This window comes from Argopecten irradians, chromosome 2, assembly GCF_041381155.1.
Source record: "Argopecten irradians isolate NY chromosome 2, Ai_NY, whole genome shotgun sequence".
NCBI classification, from domain to species: Eukaryota; Metazoa; Mollusca; class Bivalvia; order Pectinida; family Pectinidae; genus Argopecten; species Argopecten irradians.
In genome coordinates this window covers 28,121,001-28,138,979 of record NC_091135.1, presented here as the reverse complement: position 1 = coordinate 28,138,979, position 17,979 = coordinate 28,121,001, and the positions used below count along the sequence as shown (strand labels likewise).

The 17,979-nt window shown below is 34.8% G+C and overlaps 1 protein-coding gene across 2 annotated transcripts; it reads right to left on the bottom strand.

Annotated features, from left to right (window-relative positions):
• Positions 1-738: 738 nt before the first annotated feature.
• LOC138315033 (arylacetamide deacetylase-like) lies at positions 739-17,916 on the bottom strand. Of its 2 annotated transcripts, none has more exons than XM_069255761.1 (7): positions 17,887-17,916; positions 15,700-15,856; positions 6,521-6,625; positions 4,261-4,384; positions 3,954-4,017; positions 3,454-3,575; positions 739-3,045 (listed from the first exon to the last, which is right to left on the bottom strand). In XM_069255761.1, exons 2-7 carry the CDS (start codon positions 15,841-15,843, stop codon positions 2,411-2,413), a joined length of 1,194 nt encoding a protein of 397 aa, XP_069111862.1. In that variant the 5' UTR covers positions 15,844-15,856; positions 17,887-17,916; the 3' UTR covers positions 739-2,410. The 2 variants fall into 2 exon arrangements, with proteins under 2 accessions (XP_069111862.1, XP_069111861.1); XM_069255760.1 differs by lacking the exon at positions 17,887-17,916 and adding an exon at positions 17,167-17,323.
• Between the last annotated feature and the right edge of the window lie 63 nt (positions 17,917-17,979).

The window sequence follows — 17,979 nt, the reverse complement described above, 5'->3', positions numbered from 1 at the left end:
AAAAATACTTGAATAAAATAACATAGCATTACATAACAAAACATTATTTTTATTTCACTCTTTAGTAATACATGTCCATCTGAACGGATGCATTTTGATATGTTTTTACATACCGTAAATCTGTTCAATTGCAAATTTACTTGAAACCTGCAGCCCGCTAATTATGCCATGTTTATCATTAGATGTTTTGCAACACTACGGTCAATTGGACAGCATTGTAACCCTAGATCTGACGACAAAGTTGTCTAGAGCTTTATATATATGCCATTGCAGCTAGTTAATATATGCTCGGTATTATTTCACTGCTTTTTGATAATCTCAATTCTTGAACATTTTGAGTCTGCTGTGGATGACTAGCAAATATTTATAATTTCAATAAAAATTTATAGAGTCCTCTCACATTAACTTAAACAAGAATTTTGTTAAGTTCAAGTCAGTTGTGGAGTCTTGTATACAAGTTATTTGAGTTAATATATTAGCATCATTTTTAATCTTTTTATTTTTAATTTTTATCAATATTTTAAGCTCATGTTTCCAGTTTTTAAACCAGAGATAATAATTGTCTTAATAAAATCTAGCCTTATTACACTTGTCTCTTAAACTTCATATATACACATGTATGTTATGTACATATATACATGTACAAATCAGGCGCGGATCCATGATTTTATCTCTATATTGATTAGCTATTGTTGTAGCGGAAAAGATATCACCTTTTGACTGAAAAGTCAGTCAGACGGTGATATCTTTTCCGCTACAACAGTAGCTATATATTGATTACATCAATATGCTAGTTTATTGTCATGTATATTACACACTATACAAGATCCTACATACCGTTATGTTTTGTGATGTGACACTCCATTACCACGGTATTCATATGGACAATTTGGCAAATTAAATCTGTTACACCTTACACTGACTTTAATGCATTAAATCGTATGTCATAAAATTAGAAAATAATGCCAGCAGTTAATTTTTGTCAACTTCGAATTTGAAAAGGAAACTGCTCTAAAATTTGAAATAATGTTCTTGTTCTTGTAATAAAATAAAACATCTATATCACATATGTAAGCAGAAATACACAGAGACACGTAAGTTCACTTCATGTGAAATTTATTTACTGAAGACAGGTATAAGCAAAACGAAATGAACACGATGTTTGCTGTTTCTGTGTCCAAATACGAATGGAATGTTGTAGCCCTTGATTTTTGTCACACGGTTCGGGTTGGGGAAGTACCCGGGTACCCGTTAAAATACATGTAGGAAACATGTGTAGGCCTACCCGGCCGGGCATCCGTGAAAATAGGAAACATACTGATACTGAGTGATAGATATCTGTGTAAACGTAAAATTCAGTAACAAGAAGTACAAAATAGCACTCTTTTGTTCTGTTTTACTCACAAAGGATGACACTTCATCTGCTAACGACATGTTCACAAGCAACATTGTTGCAATTTTTATTTCCCATGATCGGAGAAGTGATCATGAATGGCGCACATGTTTACTTTCACTATCGGTATACTATATAGGATAACACCAGAGGCTATCCGAATGAAGACTCTGTCACTCTTTTGTACTTCCTGTTGCGCATATGCGGTAAAACAACATCTGTCACGGACATTCTGGGCTCTGTCAGCTTGTTACATTACGATTGTATGATGTTACCGATTGATATTAAATTGATATACCAATGCCATTTGCAGTATTGAAGAATACATCTCTCACTTTTCATTACGATTACATTGAAATTTGATCCATCTGAAGATCGCCCCAAACAACATCGGTAAATTGTACCACTAAGCTAACTCACGAAGTTGATACGTTCACATTGGAATACGTTCACATAGGAATACATGTCGAGTACCTAGGTACGGATCGGATACTTAAATTCGGGTAAACGAGGACAAAATTTAGTAACCATACCAGCCCTACTTATACATACTTAAATCCTGTCAATTCCTTTCTTTAGTGTTATCTAAATTAGAAGTTCATCTTATATGCAAATAATTGGCGAGAATTTAGGTCATCGATCGCTATCATTCATGCAAATTATTCTCACTATTTTCCATTAATAGACAATGATATTATAGTTTTGGACACATTTTTGACACTTTAACACTTAAGGAAATACTACAGATTTTTTCATGCAATCATAATTACACTATGACAGTATATTTGCTTTAGAAAGCGGATTTTTTAGAATGAGTTGTAGTACTTTTTCACGCTAGGTGGTGTCGTAGTCGAAAGGGTATTTCCGGTTTTAGAGGTAATGACAATACGCTGTAAGGCTTAAAGCATTAAGCGTAAAAATTATAATCGAATTGATAAAAATATCATATTTAAAAGATATGAACTTTCGACATATGGCAAGATTCTGCAAATTTTATGAATACAAAATTATCACATTTTATAATTCCCTCCGGAGATATTTAATGAAATCATCGACGGCTTCTTCTGTACGTTTCTGTCCTATGGCGGTTAAAAACCCATGCTGTACTCCATCCCAGTGTACATGTATCACAGGGAAGTACATGTCCTTCCATCGTTTGGCCAACATAAAACTATCATCTCTCACCGGGTCATACTCACATGTCATTAAGTAGGTCTTTGGTAAGTCGTACAGTTCATCATCGTCCATCAGAAGTGGACACAGCGATACGTTACTAATTATCTGTTCCATTCTTTGAGCCAAATTAATGTCTACATTTGTAATTTCCTTCACGTGAAGTTTTTGGTACTTTTCAGGCAATAAAGATACACTTACTTTGGATTCAATGGATTTTCTAAAAGCTTTAGTCACGTGCATATTGTCATAAACCATTTCAAGATCAGCATTGGTACCAAATGCATACTTCAAGAAAAAGCTGACTGTCAAGCGTGTCGTCAGCAGATAAGGTAATGTCTGATAGGTCCGATAAGCTGGAGTATTAAAATCTACCATCTGTAGCCCTGGGTATAAAAGTCCGAGAAGTCGTGGGGGTTGTCCTGCTTTGGTCAGCTTTTGTCCTACCGCCATCGCCAGGTTTCCGCCAGCACTATCGCCTAGCACAGAATATTATTATTTGGTTATTATCATCTTGTTTACTGTCTTATTTCCATACCATTTTCAAAGAAGTTTTTTCAATTTTAAAATAGTAATTCCAAGCAAGCATTTTCCCTTACAAGTTTGTGTATAATTAGGCAAAAGGAATCATATTTTGATAACAGTGATAGTCTCCTTTGACCTTTGGTTCTAGTTAATTAGTACAAACAGGCACTTCTCCTAAGAAGGTGTCCATGGGGTATGATTTAATCCCCCAAATGGTTCCGGAGATATCACGTGGACGAAAGCCTATATAGCTATACAGATGCCAGCGACGCCGACATAGATATACCCACATTTTGCCTTTATGTTGCAGACTACATAGACATATTGGTAACAATTTAATGCCATTGGCTGCCTCTACTCACCTGTCACAGCTACCCGGCTAGCATCCACTCCAAACCTCTTGGCGTTGTTCATAAAGTATTTTGTGACCTTTAAGCAGTCCTCAAACGGCACTGGAAATGGGTGTTCGGGGGCCATTCGGTAGCTAGGGTGTACATGGAAATAGGAATGGAAGTATAACAAGTATGTACGAAAATCAAGACAGCAAAGTGAATTGAATTGAAAGTCGATAGAAGTACTGTTTGATGGAAGAGCTTATCGGACAGAGGTTCTACTTACTCAACTGAGGCCACCACAGCAGGCAGAGAACTTATCGATTACAGGTTTTACTCTGACTTACCCAACAAAGGCCACCACAGCGGACAGAGAACTTATCGGACTCAGACATTACTGTGACTTTCTCAACAGAGGCCACCACAGCGGGCAGAGAACTTATCGGACTCAGACATTACTGTGACTTTCTCAACAGAGGCCACCACAGCGGTCAGTGAACTTATCGGACACTGTACTTATTGTGACTTACTCAACAGAGGCCACCACAGCGGTCAGAGTATCGGCAAGCTTCCTGGTCAAGGGACCATACTGTTCTGAAACAGATTCAAATGCATATATTAAAAATAAATATGTTTTGAAAAATAATTTTTCATATCTGGTATCTTTTCAAATGATCATATATCTATTATTATTTTCTATTATTAATATTCAAGTATAATTTTCAGCTGATATACGCCTGATTTTCTAGATAGTAGAACACATGTTGGTAAGATTTAATAGCCTATAACCCGGTCGGTTATTAGAATACCCCGATTGACGGTGCCCGGATTACTGACCCGGTGACCCTAATGTCCATCCCCCTCCATGTATATAGATAATCCCGGGTAGAGGATGATCTTCCTTCCGATTACGGGGAGCATACATTACTACTCTGACGCCGTCAAACAGCTCCTCACTCACCTTCAAATCAAATCGATAAATCGAATATACATTATAAGGTCTTTAAAAACACTAAAAGGAATCTTGTTTAATCTGTACAACAAATATTCATTCATATAGAAATCGAGAACATTGATGGAAGAAAAAAGAGGCAGTGCTCATTTAAATGTAGATATCTACATTATGGATTTATTTGGATTATGTGCACGGCCTGTAGCATGTACATTTATGCGAATGACTGGAACTTTCGAAAAAAAACAGAAACACTGTAGACATTCCAAGAAAGTTTCAACCAATAGTAATAAATCGGAAATTTAAGACTGACGTAATTGAAGGTGGTCCTTGCCAAACCCCGCTAAGCCACGAAAAGGACCAACCAACTTTGGAAGGTTGGAAGGACAAATTACAAGCTACTAATACAATAAAATTACTAGTTACCAATATCGAAGTTTAGTTTTCATGACATCACGCCATCCCCTACATTGCTGTTTCATGACAGACGGCGTCAACAACGCGACAAACCAAATGATATAGTGGGCAAATATTGGAAAATTGCCTTAGTAACAAAAGCCATACAATCAGAACCTTATCTATGTTTTAGGAAAAATAGGATTCGAAATAAGTTCGAAGGAATGATACAAGGCTACAGAAACATTTGTTTCAGAAATACTTTAGAAATATCAGCCGTTGTGATAACGCAAAGTTATAGGCAAAACAAATGAATGAAAACGGACAAGAAAACTTACATGGTGTCTAAATAAGCTCAGATAAATATTTAAAAGATGTCACCGATAACTCTCTTTAGAATATAGCAATCAAATCAGATTCTGACGTAGCAGTCAAACAGAAGTCAAATCAAATATTTAACTTAATTTATCCCATAACTATACATGTTTCACAATGGAAAAACCATGTGATAAATTCCATAACAGTTGGTTATCATTTATGTTTACACACTCCAATGTGTAAACACCTACGGCGCCTCTGATTGGTCAGTTTCAAGATCTCTTCATTCCGATTGGCTCTCAACCTCGGGCTTCTTTTCATAGCGCATTTCCTTTTAAAGAGCATTGTATTCACTGTTTAGCAGGCAGTTGCTTAAATTGGCTCTCTATTTAGGCACTATATTTTATGGCGGAAAGATATCACTACACAATGTATGGTGGAAAGTTTTTCCTGAATGAAGACGAGAAAATGGTCACCACGGAATAAATATAGAGCTAAAATTATGGGATAAATAAGTTCCCCAACGCGTGACTGTTTTTTATCATGCTTATCTTAAAGTTATATGTGCCGTAACTGGGCGATAATTTTGACATGCTATTTTTTCATCATTAATTTATTAAAAACCATAAGGTTTGATGAATAAAGCTGTAAAAATCATTCAAATGGCTTCAAATGACTTATAAACGTTAGTTATAACACAGAAATTTTGTACTGTAAAATTGTTGTTTTTTATGCCTTAAATATGTTTAAATGAAAACATACCTGCAGAAGTCACTTTACAATTACTAAAACATTGTAAAAATGTTAAATGAAATTGTAGACCACAATTTCGCTTCATGGTCTCACCGTATGTACTCATTTCACTTCACTATTGATGTAAATGAATGATTTTTGGCAATACTGCCAAAACTCATTTTCAGCTCTTATTTGTACATGTAAAATTAAAACCTATGCATTGAAAGCACTGTAATTTTCAAAAAGTTGGTAATTTTTGGTGCTGAATAACATATTAAAAGCTCATCTTGATTCGTGAGTATGAAAAATACGGCACATATAACTTTAACTCTTATTAATTATTTTTCGTTTTTTTTAAAGATACTCCCTAAAGCTCGTTTCTTTATAAAATTTGAAAATTAACTAACTCGAGTTTGATAAACATGGTAAACAACAGTCACTTGTTGGGGAACCTCTATATCCATTGTAACCGTGCCTGAAAACTCGTTGATGCAAAGTTACCCGATGGAAGTGGTAACAGTTAATGGCACTTGAATAGGGATCTGACACGGTCTTTGTAGCATCCTTGATCTCCAGCTTGATATGAAACAGTTAACTACGTGTCATTATCTAAAGGATATAGGTAAAGGACTTAACAAGGTCATTGATATCTGTTCTGATTAATGCTTCTAAAAATTTAGTTTATATCTTACTGACCGTAACATTGTCATCCGAATCAACCTTCATCAATGCGTTAATATTGAATGGATTGCGGGCACAGGTCTCAAATGTACTGTATCCAACGTATTCCAGGAACTCACACTGAAACAAATCCCGAAAACGTATCACTAGAATGTAACATAACGGATATTTGACTTACAGAGTATCACATAAAGTCATTTTAATTCATTTTATTGCAATTAGACTGCTATTAATGCGTTTTACCCGTTGTTCCCATCGCATTGGAAAAAACCAACTGAGGGGAATATTTGGCTCATTGTCAGCATAATGTGTGCTTGTAGTCAGTATAATGTTTGATTGTAGTCAGTATAATGTTTGCTTGTAGTCAGTATAATGTTTGCTTGTAGTCAGTATAATGTTTGCTTGTAGTCAGTATAATGTTTGCTTGTAGTCAGTATAATGTTTGCTTGTAGTCAGTATAATGTTTGCTTGTAGTCAGTGTAATGTTTGCTTGTAGTCAGTATAATGTTTGCTTGTAGTCAGTATAATGTTTGCTTGTAGTCAGTATAATGTTTGCTTGTAGTCAGTGTAATGTTTGCTTGTAGTCAGTATAATGTTTGCTTGTAGTCAGTATAATGTTTGCTTGTAGTCAGTATTATGTTTGTTTGTAGTCAGTATAATGTTTGCTTGTAGTCAGTATAATGTTTGCTTGTAGTCAGTATAATGTTTGCTTGTAGTCAGTATAATGTTTGCTTGTAGTCAGTATAATGTTTGCTTGTAGTCAGTATTATGTTTGCTTGTAGTCAGTGTAATGCTTGTTTATATTCAGTATTATATTTGCTTGTTGTCAGTGTATGTTTTTTGTATTCAGTATAATGTTTGCTTGTAGTCAATATAATGTTTGCTTGTAGTCAGTGTAATGCTTGTTTGTATTCAGTATTATATTTGCTTGTTGTCAGTGTAATGCTTGTTTATATTCAGTATTATATTTGCTTGTTGTCAGTGTAATGCTTGTTTATATTCAGTATTATATTTGCTTGTTGTCAGTGTAATGCTTGTTGTATTCAGTATTATATTTGCTTGTTGTCAGTGTAATGCTTGTTGTATTCAGTATTATATTTGCTTGTTGTCAGTGTAATGTTTGCTTGTAGTCAGTATTATATTTGCTTGTAGTCAGTGTAATGCTTGTTTGTATTCAGTGTAATGCTTGTTTATATTCAGTATTATGTTTGCTTGTAGTCAGTGTAATGCTTGTTTATATTCAGTATTATGTTTGCTTGTAGTCAGTGTAATGCTTGTTTGTATTCAGTATTATATTTGCTTGTTGTCAGTGTAATGCTTGTTTATATTCAGTATTATGTTTGCTTGTAGTCAGTGTAATGCTTGTTTGTATTCAGTATTATGTTTGCTTGTTGTCAGTGTAATGCTTGTTTGTATTCAGTATTATGTTTGCTTGTTGTCAGTGTATGTTTGTTTGTAGTTAGTATAATGATTGCTTGTAGTCAGTATTATGTTTGCTAATAGTCAATATAATGTTTGCTTGTAGTCAATATAATCTTTGCTTGTAGTCAGTATAATGCTTGTTTGTAGTCAGTGTAATGTTTGCTTGTAGTCAGTATAATGTTTGCTTGTAGTCAGTATAATGTTTGCTTGTAGTCAGTATAATGTTTGCTTGTAATGTTTGTAGTCAGTGTAATGTTTGCTTGTAGTCAGTATTATGTTTTTTTGTAGTCAGTATAATGCTTGTTTGTATTCAGTATAATGTTTGCTTGTAGTCAGTGTAATGTTTGTTTATATTCAGTATAATGTTTGCTTGTAGTCAATATAATGTTTGCTTGTAGTCAGTATAATGTTTGCTTGTAGTCAGTATAATGTTTGCTTGTAGTCAGTATAATGTTTGCTTGTAGTCAGTATAATGTTTGCTTGTAGGCAGTATAATGTTTGCTTGTAGTCAATATAATGTTTGCTTGTAGTCAGTATAATGTTTGCTTGTAGTCAGTATAATGTTTGCTTGTTGTCAGTATAATGTTTCGCTTGTAGTCAGTGCAAGGCTTGCTTGTATTCAGTATTATGTTTGCTTGTAGTCAGTATAATGTTTGCTTGTAGTCAGTATAATGTTTGCTTGTAGTCAGTATAATGTTTGCTTGTAGTCAGTATAATAGTTTGCTTGTAGTCAGTATAATGTTTGCTTGTATTTATCCTATGTGTAGTCGACAAAAATAACATTGTCATGTTGGCTTGTAGTGGTTTTCTCTGTATATGGCTCCTGTGTGTTGCACAAAAGAACTTGATAGTTTGGCTGGTCCTTGTGTTTAAATTGTATATCTTGTACTGGTGTTAATCTACAAAACATTTCATGTTGGCTGCTTGTAGTGGTGTGTAATTTGCTATTCTGTGTCACGCACTCGAGTATCGACAAAAAATGGTTGCTTGTACCTTTGTATTTGATATCATGTTCGACAAAAAACATTTCATGTGCTTGTGTAGTGTGATGTATATTTGATATTCTCTCCTGTGTATCGACAAAAACTTCGATGTTTCTTGTTACGCTTGAGTCAATGTCGAGTGTGTTTGCTACTGTGATATTTCATTCATTCGCTGTATGTGTGTGTGATCATCAAGTCTATGTAGTCGACAAAAACATTTCATGTTGGCTTGTAGTGGTTTGTATTTGATAGTCTCTCCAATGTATCGACAAAAAACATTTTATGGTGGTATTGTATTGGTGTGTTATTTGATATCTCTCTTGTTTAGCTCGACAAAAAACAGTTTCATGTTGGCTTGAGTAGTGGTGTGTATTTGAATATCTGTCTCCTATGTTTCCACAAAAGATGCGAATTTCATAGAGAGAGAGATTTTATGTGTGTGTGTATTTGATATCTCTCTATGTATACGTGTGTGTGTGTGTGTGTGTGTGTTCAGTTGTTGCTTGGTAGTGGTGGTGTAATTGCTAATATTAGCACGCGCTATGTAGAGAGAAGACGTTTCATGTCTGGTTGTGTAGTTGATTGCTTGTATTTTGATAGTCTCTCCCTAGATGTGTATTGGACAAAAACAATACATGTTGTGCTTTGTAGTGTGTGCGTGGTATTTGATATCTCTCCTGACGTATCGTACGCAAAGAAGTTCGTTTTCGCTTGTCTTTCTTTGCCGTAGTGGTGTGTAATTTGATATCTCTCCTGTGTATCACGCGACCAAAAAAACCAATTTCATGTTGGTGGCTTGTAGTGGTGTGTATTGATGATCACTCTCCTGTGGGTATCGACAAAACAAAACATTTCATGTTGGGCTTGTAGTGGTGTGTATTTGATATTCTCTGTAGTGATCGGATGCTCTACAAAAAGTTTTGTTGGTTGACGGCGTGTAGTGGTGTGTATTTGATGATGCTCTCCGGTGTATCCACAAGAAAAAATTTTCACGTTTCGTTGATTGTTGTGAGTTTGTGTGTGGTGTGTATAGATGGATGGGTATTTGTCGTATCTCTCCTATGTGAGTCAGACTCGAGTAAAAGTTCATGTTGTGTAGTCGTAGATGAGAGCTGTTATCCTGATGTATGATGTAGACAAAAAAAACATTTCATGTTGGCTTGTGTAGTGTGGTATTTGATGTTCTCGCATGCCTCTGTGTGTGAGTCCAATATCTAACAAACATTTCACGTTGCGCTCTTATTTGATCGGTGTTTACTTTGATATTCTCTCTCCTATGGATCCTCCAAAAAACGTTTTCATGTTGGTCCTTGTAGTGGTGGGGTGGGTATATTTGATTTAACTCCTCTCACTTGATGCGAACGCAAAGAGTAAACATTTCATTTGCTTGGCTTAGAGGTTAGAGTGGTGGTGATTTATGATGATCTCTCCTATGTATCGACGCTCATCAAATATACATTTGCATGTTGGTCTTGTAGTGGTTGATGTAGTGATCTGTGATTCAACCTGTGTATCGACAAAAAAATTTCATGTTCGCTTGTAGTGGTGTGTATTGGATATCTCTCCTATTGTATCGACAAAAAAACATTTCATGTTGACTTTGTAGTGGTGTGTATTTGAGTATCTCTCCCCTATGTATCGACAGAAACCCTTTTCATGTTGGCTTGTAGTGGTGTGTATTTGATTCTCTCCTGTGTATCGACAAAAAACGTTCATGCTTGGGCTTATCTAGTGGTGTGTATTTGATATCTCTCCGTATTTATCCTCAAAATAACATTTCATGTTGGCATTGGAGTGTGTGTATTTGATTATCTCTTGACTATGTATCGTCAAAAACGTTTCATGTGGCTTGTAGTGGTGTGTATTTGATTTTCTTCCTATGTATACGACAAAATAACATTTCATGTTGTATTGCCAGTGGTGTGTATTTGATATCTCATCCCTATGTATCGAACAATTAACATTTCATTTTGGCTTGTAGTGGTGTGTATTTGATATCTCACCTGTGTGTTCACCAACAAAAACTTTTCATCGTTGGGCTTGTAGTGGTGTGTATTTGAATATCTCTCCTATGTATAGACAACAAACGTTTCATGTTGGCTTGATAGTTTTGTGGTATTTGATATCTCTCCTATGTATCGTCACAAGAAAACGTTTAGTTGATTGTAGGCAGTATTATGTTTGTTTGCTAGTCTATACCTATGGTATCGACAAAACGTTTTAGTCAGTATATGCTTGTAGTGGTCAGTGATAATGATACCCTCTCTGTGTATCCGACAAAAAACATTCAATTTGGCGTGTAGTGGTAGTGCTATTTGATATCTCTCATATGTATCGATAAAAACATTTCATGTTGGCTTGTAGTGGTGAATAATTGATTTCACTCGATGTATCGACAAAAAACATTTTCATGTTGGCTTGAGTGGTGTGTATTTGATACTCCTCACCTGTGTAGCCACAAAAAACTGTTTTATGTTGCCATCGTAGTGGTGTGTATTTGATATCTCTCCTGTGATCCACAAAAAAGTTTTCATGTTGGCTGTAGTAGTATGTATTTAGATTATCTCTCCTATGTATCGTCAAATCGTATTCATGTTTGGATTGTAGTCAGTGTGTATTTTGTATCTCTCCTATGTATCGTCAGTACATTTCATGTTGTATTGTAGTGGGTGTATTTGATATTTCTCCCTATGTATCGTACAATATAAACATTTCATTTGGTCTTGTAGTGGGTGTATTTGATATCTCTTTAGTGTATCGACAAAATAAACGTTTATGTTGGCTTGTAGTGTGGACGTGGGGTGTGTATTTGATGTCTTTCCTATGTATCGACAAAAAAACGTATAATGTTGGCTTGTAGTGGTGTGTATTTGATATCTCTCCTGTGTATCACAAAATAAAGTTTTATGTTGGCAGTAGTATGTTTGCTTGTTAGTATAATGTTTGTTATTGTCAGTCCTAATGTATGCGTAAAAAAACATGACATGTGAGGCTTGGAGTAGTGTGTATTTGTTATCCACTCCTACTGTATCGACAATAAATACATGTCATGTTCCTTGTAGTGGCTCAGTTTTTGTTATCACTGCCTATGTTTCGACTATAATACATTTATGATTTAGTCAGTGTAACTGTGGCTGTGTATTTGATATCTATCCTGTGTTGCTTGTTGTACAAGTATATTGTTGGCTTGTAGTAGTATGTATTGTGATTAGCTCTCCTTTGTTTCGACATAAAACATTTTCATGTTGTACTGGTAGTGGTGTGTTTGTGTTATCTCTCCTATGTATCGTCAATATACATTTCATGTTGGATTGTGAGTGGGTATATTTGATATCTCTCCTTATGTATCGACAAAAACATTCATGTTGGGCATTCAGTGGTGTGTATTTGATATCTGCATCCTAAGTATCGACAAAACACATTTTTCTTGTGGCTTGTAGTCATGTGTGTATTGTGATATATAATCTCCTGTGTATCGAAAAAAATCGTTTGTAGGTCAGCTTATAGTGGTGTGTATTTGCAGTCTCTCCTAATGTATTCGACAAAAAATCAGTGTCATGTTTGTATGTTAGTGGTGTATAATTGATTTATCTCTACTAGTACAGACTAAAAAACATTTTCTTGTTTGGCTGTGTAGTGGTGTGTATTTGATATCTAACCTGTGTATTCAAACAAAAAAATGATTTCATGATGGCTTGTAGTTAAATTTTTGCTTGTATTCTAGTGTAATCTTTGCTTGTATCGACCAGTAGCATTCATGTTGTATGTAGTGGTAGTCAGTATATTGATATCTGTCATGCAGTATCGAGTAAAATCGTTCATGTTGGCTTGCAGTGGTGTGTATATGTTATCGCTGCTCCTCTAGCTATCGACAAAACATTTCAGTGTTGGCTTGTAGTGGTGTGTATATGGTATCCTCTCCTATGTATCGACAATAAACGTTCATGTTTTCTTGGTAGTCCAGAATAATTGATTTGCTCTCTAGAGTATCGACAAAAAATTCATGTTTGCGTGTAGCTGGTCAGTGTGGATGTCTCTCCTGTGTATCGACAATATAATTTTTGATTGTAGGCAGTGTAATGTTTGCTTGTTGTCAAGTATTATGTTTGTGTGTAGTCAGTATAACGTTTCATGTATTGCTATGATCAGTTAATGTGTATTTGGATTTCTTTTTTTTTTTTCGACAAAAACACTTTTTTTTCAGATGTTTTTTCACCTTGTAGTGGGCTATGCGAGCCGAGTTTTGTTATCCTTCCTATGTATCGTCAAAAAACGTATAATTGTTTGGGCTTGTAGTAGCATGTAGTATTGCTTATTTCTGTACTACGTATCGACAAAAAAGTCAGCATCCTTGTGGTATTGTAGTCCTAAGTATAATTGATATCTCTGCTATGTATAGTCAATATAATGTTTGCTGTTGTATTGCTCAGTGTTAAGTTTGATTAAAATATTATTCATAAAAAACCTATCCTATGTATCGACAAAAACGTATATGTTGGCTTGTTGTGGTGTGTTATTGCTATTCTCCTAGGTTTCCTCAAAAATCATTTCATGTTTAGATTGTTGTCAGTGTGTATTTGCTTTGTCTCCTATGTATCGTCAGTATTATATTCATTTTGCCTTGAGTGGTGTGTATTTGCTTATCTTCTCCTATATATCGAGTATTAACATTTCATGTTGTTTTGCAGTGGTGTGTATTTGATATCGCTGTTTGTATCGACACAAAAAACATTAAATGTGGGCTTGGTTGATGGTGTGTAACTTTGATATCTCACCTGTGTATCAACAAAAAAAACATTTCATGATGGCTTGTAGTGGTGTTGTATTTGATTTCTTCCCCCCTCCTCTCCCCCACCCTATGTATCGGACAAAAAACGTTTAATGTTGCTTGTAGTGGTGTGTAATTGTTTGCTCGGCTACGTTCGACAAAAACGTTTCATGTTTGCTTGTAGTGGTCAGTGTTTGATATCTCTGTTGTGATTCGACATATAATGTTCTTTTGTTCGGTTGTAGAACAGTATTATGAATACCTCACCTGTGTATCGTCCAAAAACATCATGTTTTCAGTTTTTATATTTGCTTGTTGTCAGTTTTTTTTTTTCGTATTCAGTATAATGTTTGCTTGTAGTCAATATAATGTTTGCTTGTAGTCAGTGTAATGCTTGTTTTTATTCAGTATAATTTTGCTTGTAGTCAGTGTAATGTTTGTTTATATTCAGTATAATGTTTGCTGTGTAGTCAGTGTAATGCTTGTTTATATTCAGTATTATGTTTGCTTGTAGTCAGTGTAATGCTTGTTTGTATTCAGTATTATGCTTGCTTGTAGTCAGTGTAATGTTTGTTTATATTCAGTATAATGTTTGCTTGTAGTCAGTGTAATGTTTGTTTATATTCAGTATTATATTTGCTTGTAGTCAGTATAAAGCTTGTTTGTATTCAGTATTATATTTGCTTGTTGTCAGTGTAATGCTTGTTTGTATTCAGTATAATATTTGCTTGTAGTCAGTATAATGCTTGTTTTGTATTCAGTACTATATTTGCTTGTTGTCAGTGTATGTTTGCTTGCTTGTAGTCAGTATAATGTTTGCTTGTAGTCAGTATATTTTTTGGTAATCAGTATAATGCTTGTTTGTATTCAGTATATATTTGCTTGTTGTCAGTGTTTGTTTTTTGTATTCAGTATAATGTTTGCTTGTAGTCAATATAATGTTTGCTTGTAGTCAGTGTAATGCTTGTTTATATTCAGTATAATTTTGCTTGTAGTCAGTGTAATGTTTGTTTATATTCAGTATAATGTTTGCTTGTAGTCAGTGTAATGCTTGTTTATATTCAGTATTATGTTTGCTTGTAGTCAGTGTAATGCTTGTTTGTATTCAGTATTATGTTTGCTTGTAGTCAGTGTAATGTTTGTTTATATTCAGTATAATGTTTGCTTGTAGTCAGTGTAATGTTTGTTTATATTCAGTATTATATTTGCTTGTAGTCAGTATAATGCTTGTTTGTATTCAGTATTATATTTGCTTGTTGTCAGTGTAATGCTTGTTTGTATTCAGTATTATATTTGCTTGTAGTCAGTATAATGCTTGTTTGTATTCAGTATTATATTTGCTTGTTGTCAGTGTAATGCTTGTTGTATTCAGTATTATATTTGCTTGTTGTCAGTGTATGTTTGCTTGTAGTCAGTATAATGCTTGTTTGTATTCAGTATTATATTTGCTTGTTGTCAGTGTTTGTTTTTTGTATTCAGTATAATGTTTGCTTGTAGTCAATATAATGTTTGCTTGTAGTCAGTGTAATGCTTGTTTGTATTCAGTATTATATTTGCTTGCTGTCAGTGTATGTTTGTTTGTAGTTAGTATAATGTGTCATAGTCGTTGACGAACGTGTTGTGTGATATCATAGAAATTACTGTAAGTACGCGCCAGTGATACTGCACTATGAAAGTAATTAATAATTATATATATCAATTTTAATATCCAAAAATCTCCAGATTGGAGGAAGTCCGTCCTTAAATAGCATTATCGTTTACATGTCATTGGACCCCAATCATTACCAACCAAGAAAACACAACTAACTACCAGGGTACCGCTTGTAGGGTACCGCCAAGTCACATTAGTCTTGTAGTCACTGTTGCATTTTCCCCTGATGTCAACTTATTAATGGCATTAGGAGTTGCTCCAAATTTCCAATATGTCATTATCTGTAAAGATAGATGAGAATAAAGAATGAAAATCAATGATAGAACTTTGTGAATCTTTGCAATCTCGATACCAAAATTGTTCTTCTTACCAATTTAAAGGCTGCAGATATGAAATATGACATCGCCATCTGCACATTGGGCTCAACAACATCATCTGGGTACGGCTTGTAGAGCATGTAGGCTAGGCCTACAAAGGCTACAGCCAGGAATAATAGGACACGTCCACAGGCCATGGTCTAGGTTCATCTACAAAGAATAAGACAGGAATGCTGGATGTTTATGTGTCAATATTATAACATTGTTATATTATTTCATTATTTATTTGAGAAATTGTAAACATGGACTAGAAACGGCAATTCACTAAAACTGATTACAGATGTATGACAACTACATTGTATATACATGTAAATACATGCTGGATTCCAGATTTTCAAATTGTTTCCTTCGTAGCTTCCGAAAATCAAAAATCTTTTTTCATTCAAACTGATTGACCTTAAATACTAATTCATAATTTTCTTTTTGACTTTTCACTTATGGTTTAAGCCCCGTTTAAACTTGTGATTTCTGTATGCCTATATATCACTTTTTCGGTGTACCCGAACATAACTTAGTTGATATAAAGTGCCTATGCATTCGTCCTAACCTTACATATTACTGTTGACTCGTAGAGATTGTTCTGTTGTTTGTAAATTTTGGTACAGTATGCAAACAATTGTACATTTCAGTTCTGCAAATCCCCAGAGTTCAGTACATATTTCCGTCACCAAATAACCATGCCATTCTGTTTAGTAGTGTTTATAGCATTAAGTAGGAGCGATGGTTTGACCGGGTTAGACGGGATAAACATCAAGTCCTTTTTGACATTATCAGAAACATGGAGGCTGTAGATTATAACATGCAAATATATATGGGACGTCCCAATTGATATCAATGTACAAAATCTATTAACATAGAGGGAATAATGGGTTTTTTAAGAAAAAAATAAATTTAAGAATTTAAGTGCATTACCACAAATCTGCATATTTGCCCCAAATACAGCAGTTTAATTTTAATATTTTTTTCTCTCTCAAAACTAGTCCTCCGTTCATTGTCAGTGTTCCTAAAATTATATAATAGACGTATTTGAGATGACTGAAACGCCTTCCTATATATGCTATATTTGCATCATATAATCTACAGTCGTAATTTTCCTGACAACTTAAATCAAGAACGAACAAATACTCCAGCATACTTAGCAATCCAGTTTTCACAATAGCCTGTTTTGACAAGGTATATCATTATACCTCACTTTCATTTAGAATGTATTGATAGGATTAAACTTGATCACATGATATCGAATAGGTTAGATATTTCAGCGGGGAAATAATCCTTGAGGGTTGAAAGCTAAGCATGTGACCGGAAATTGACGTCATCTGCAACGTCAACCAACAATCGCAACGATGTTGCTTATCTTTTGCAGCCCGACGAATTTGGCAAGTTTGTTGGGAAATATCTTCATGAGTTTTTAACCAGAGATTTTTTAATTTTAATTTTGTTCGGTATCATAAAAAACTTACCGTATGTCCTTATGTGTCGGGATACATCTTGTCTCCCTGGAAGGAGTTAATTTTAGGCTTCGCCCTCAAGAAAACAACCTTAAATATTACGTGATACCCGATAACGTTTGTGCGGGACTAGTATCTCCAGTGGTGATGGAACGTAACTCTTTGTAATCTTCCCGCTGAAAGGAAGTTATCCCGCGATAACATCATTTGGCGTCTTTCCATCACCAATAGAAACAATAGTCCCGCACAAACGTTATCGGGTATCACGTGGTACGTAAATGAGTCCCATTCTAGATGTATCCCGACTCATATGGCCATAGTTGCATATTATATAATGTCATCCATTTAATTTGGCTCTTTGGACAACGATGTAGGTCATTGTTACGAAGGCAAGGCATTTAACAATATATATTTTAGGAGTTAGCTTTGTAATGTGTATCTAGATCTTTATTGAAGATGACATTAAGGTTTTGGAGTGGAAAAGTCACAACACAATATGTATTTGTTATGAATGCACTAACTGGGGTGGACGATAACAGACCGATTTATAGGTCACGTGAGACGTGACCAAATGTCACAAATACTGTAAAGGCTGAAAGTATTCTTAATGGTTAAGGTTAGTTAATTGTGAGTTTTTTTTGATAATCAACATCAGAAGTTTGATTTCAAAACTCGTGATAATGACCCTGGGTATGCTAATTAGCTCTTTAAAAACATTACGAATGTACTCACGCCTCCTCGTCGTCCCGTTATCTGGCTGAGACGACCTACATATGTAGATATTAACTGTAAAAATCAACATAATGGACGGTTACACTACGGAGT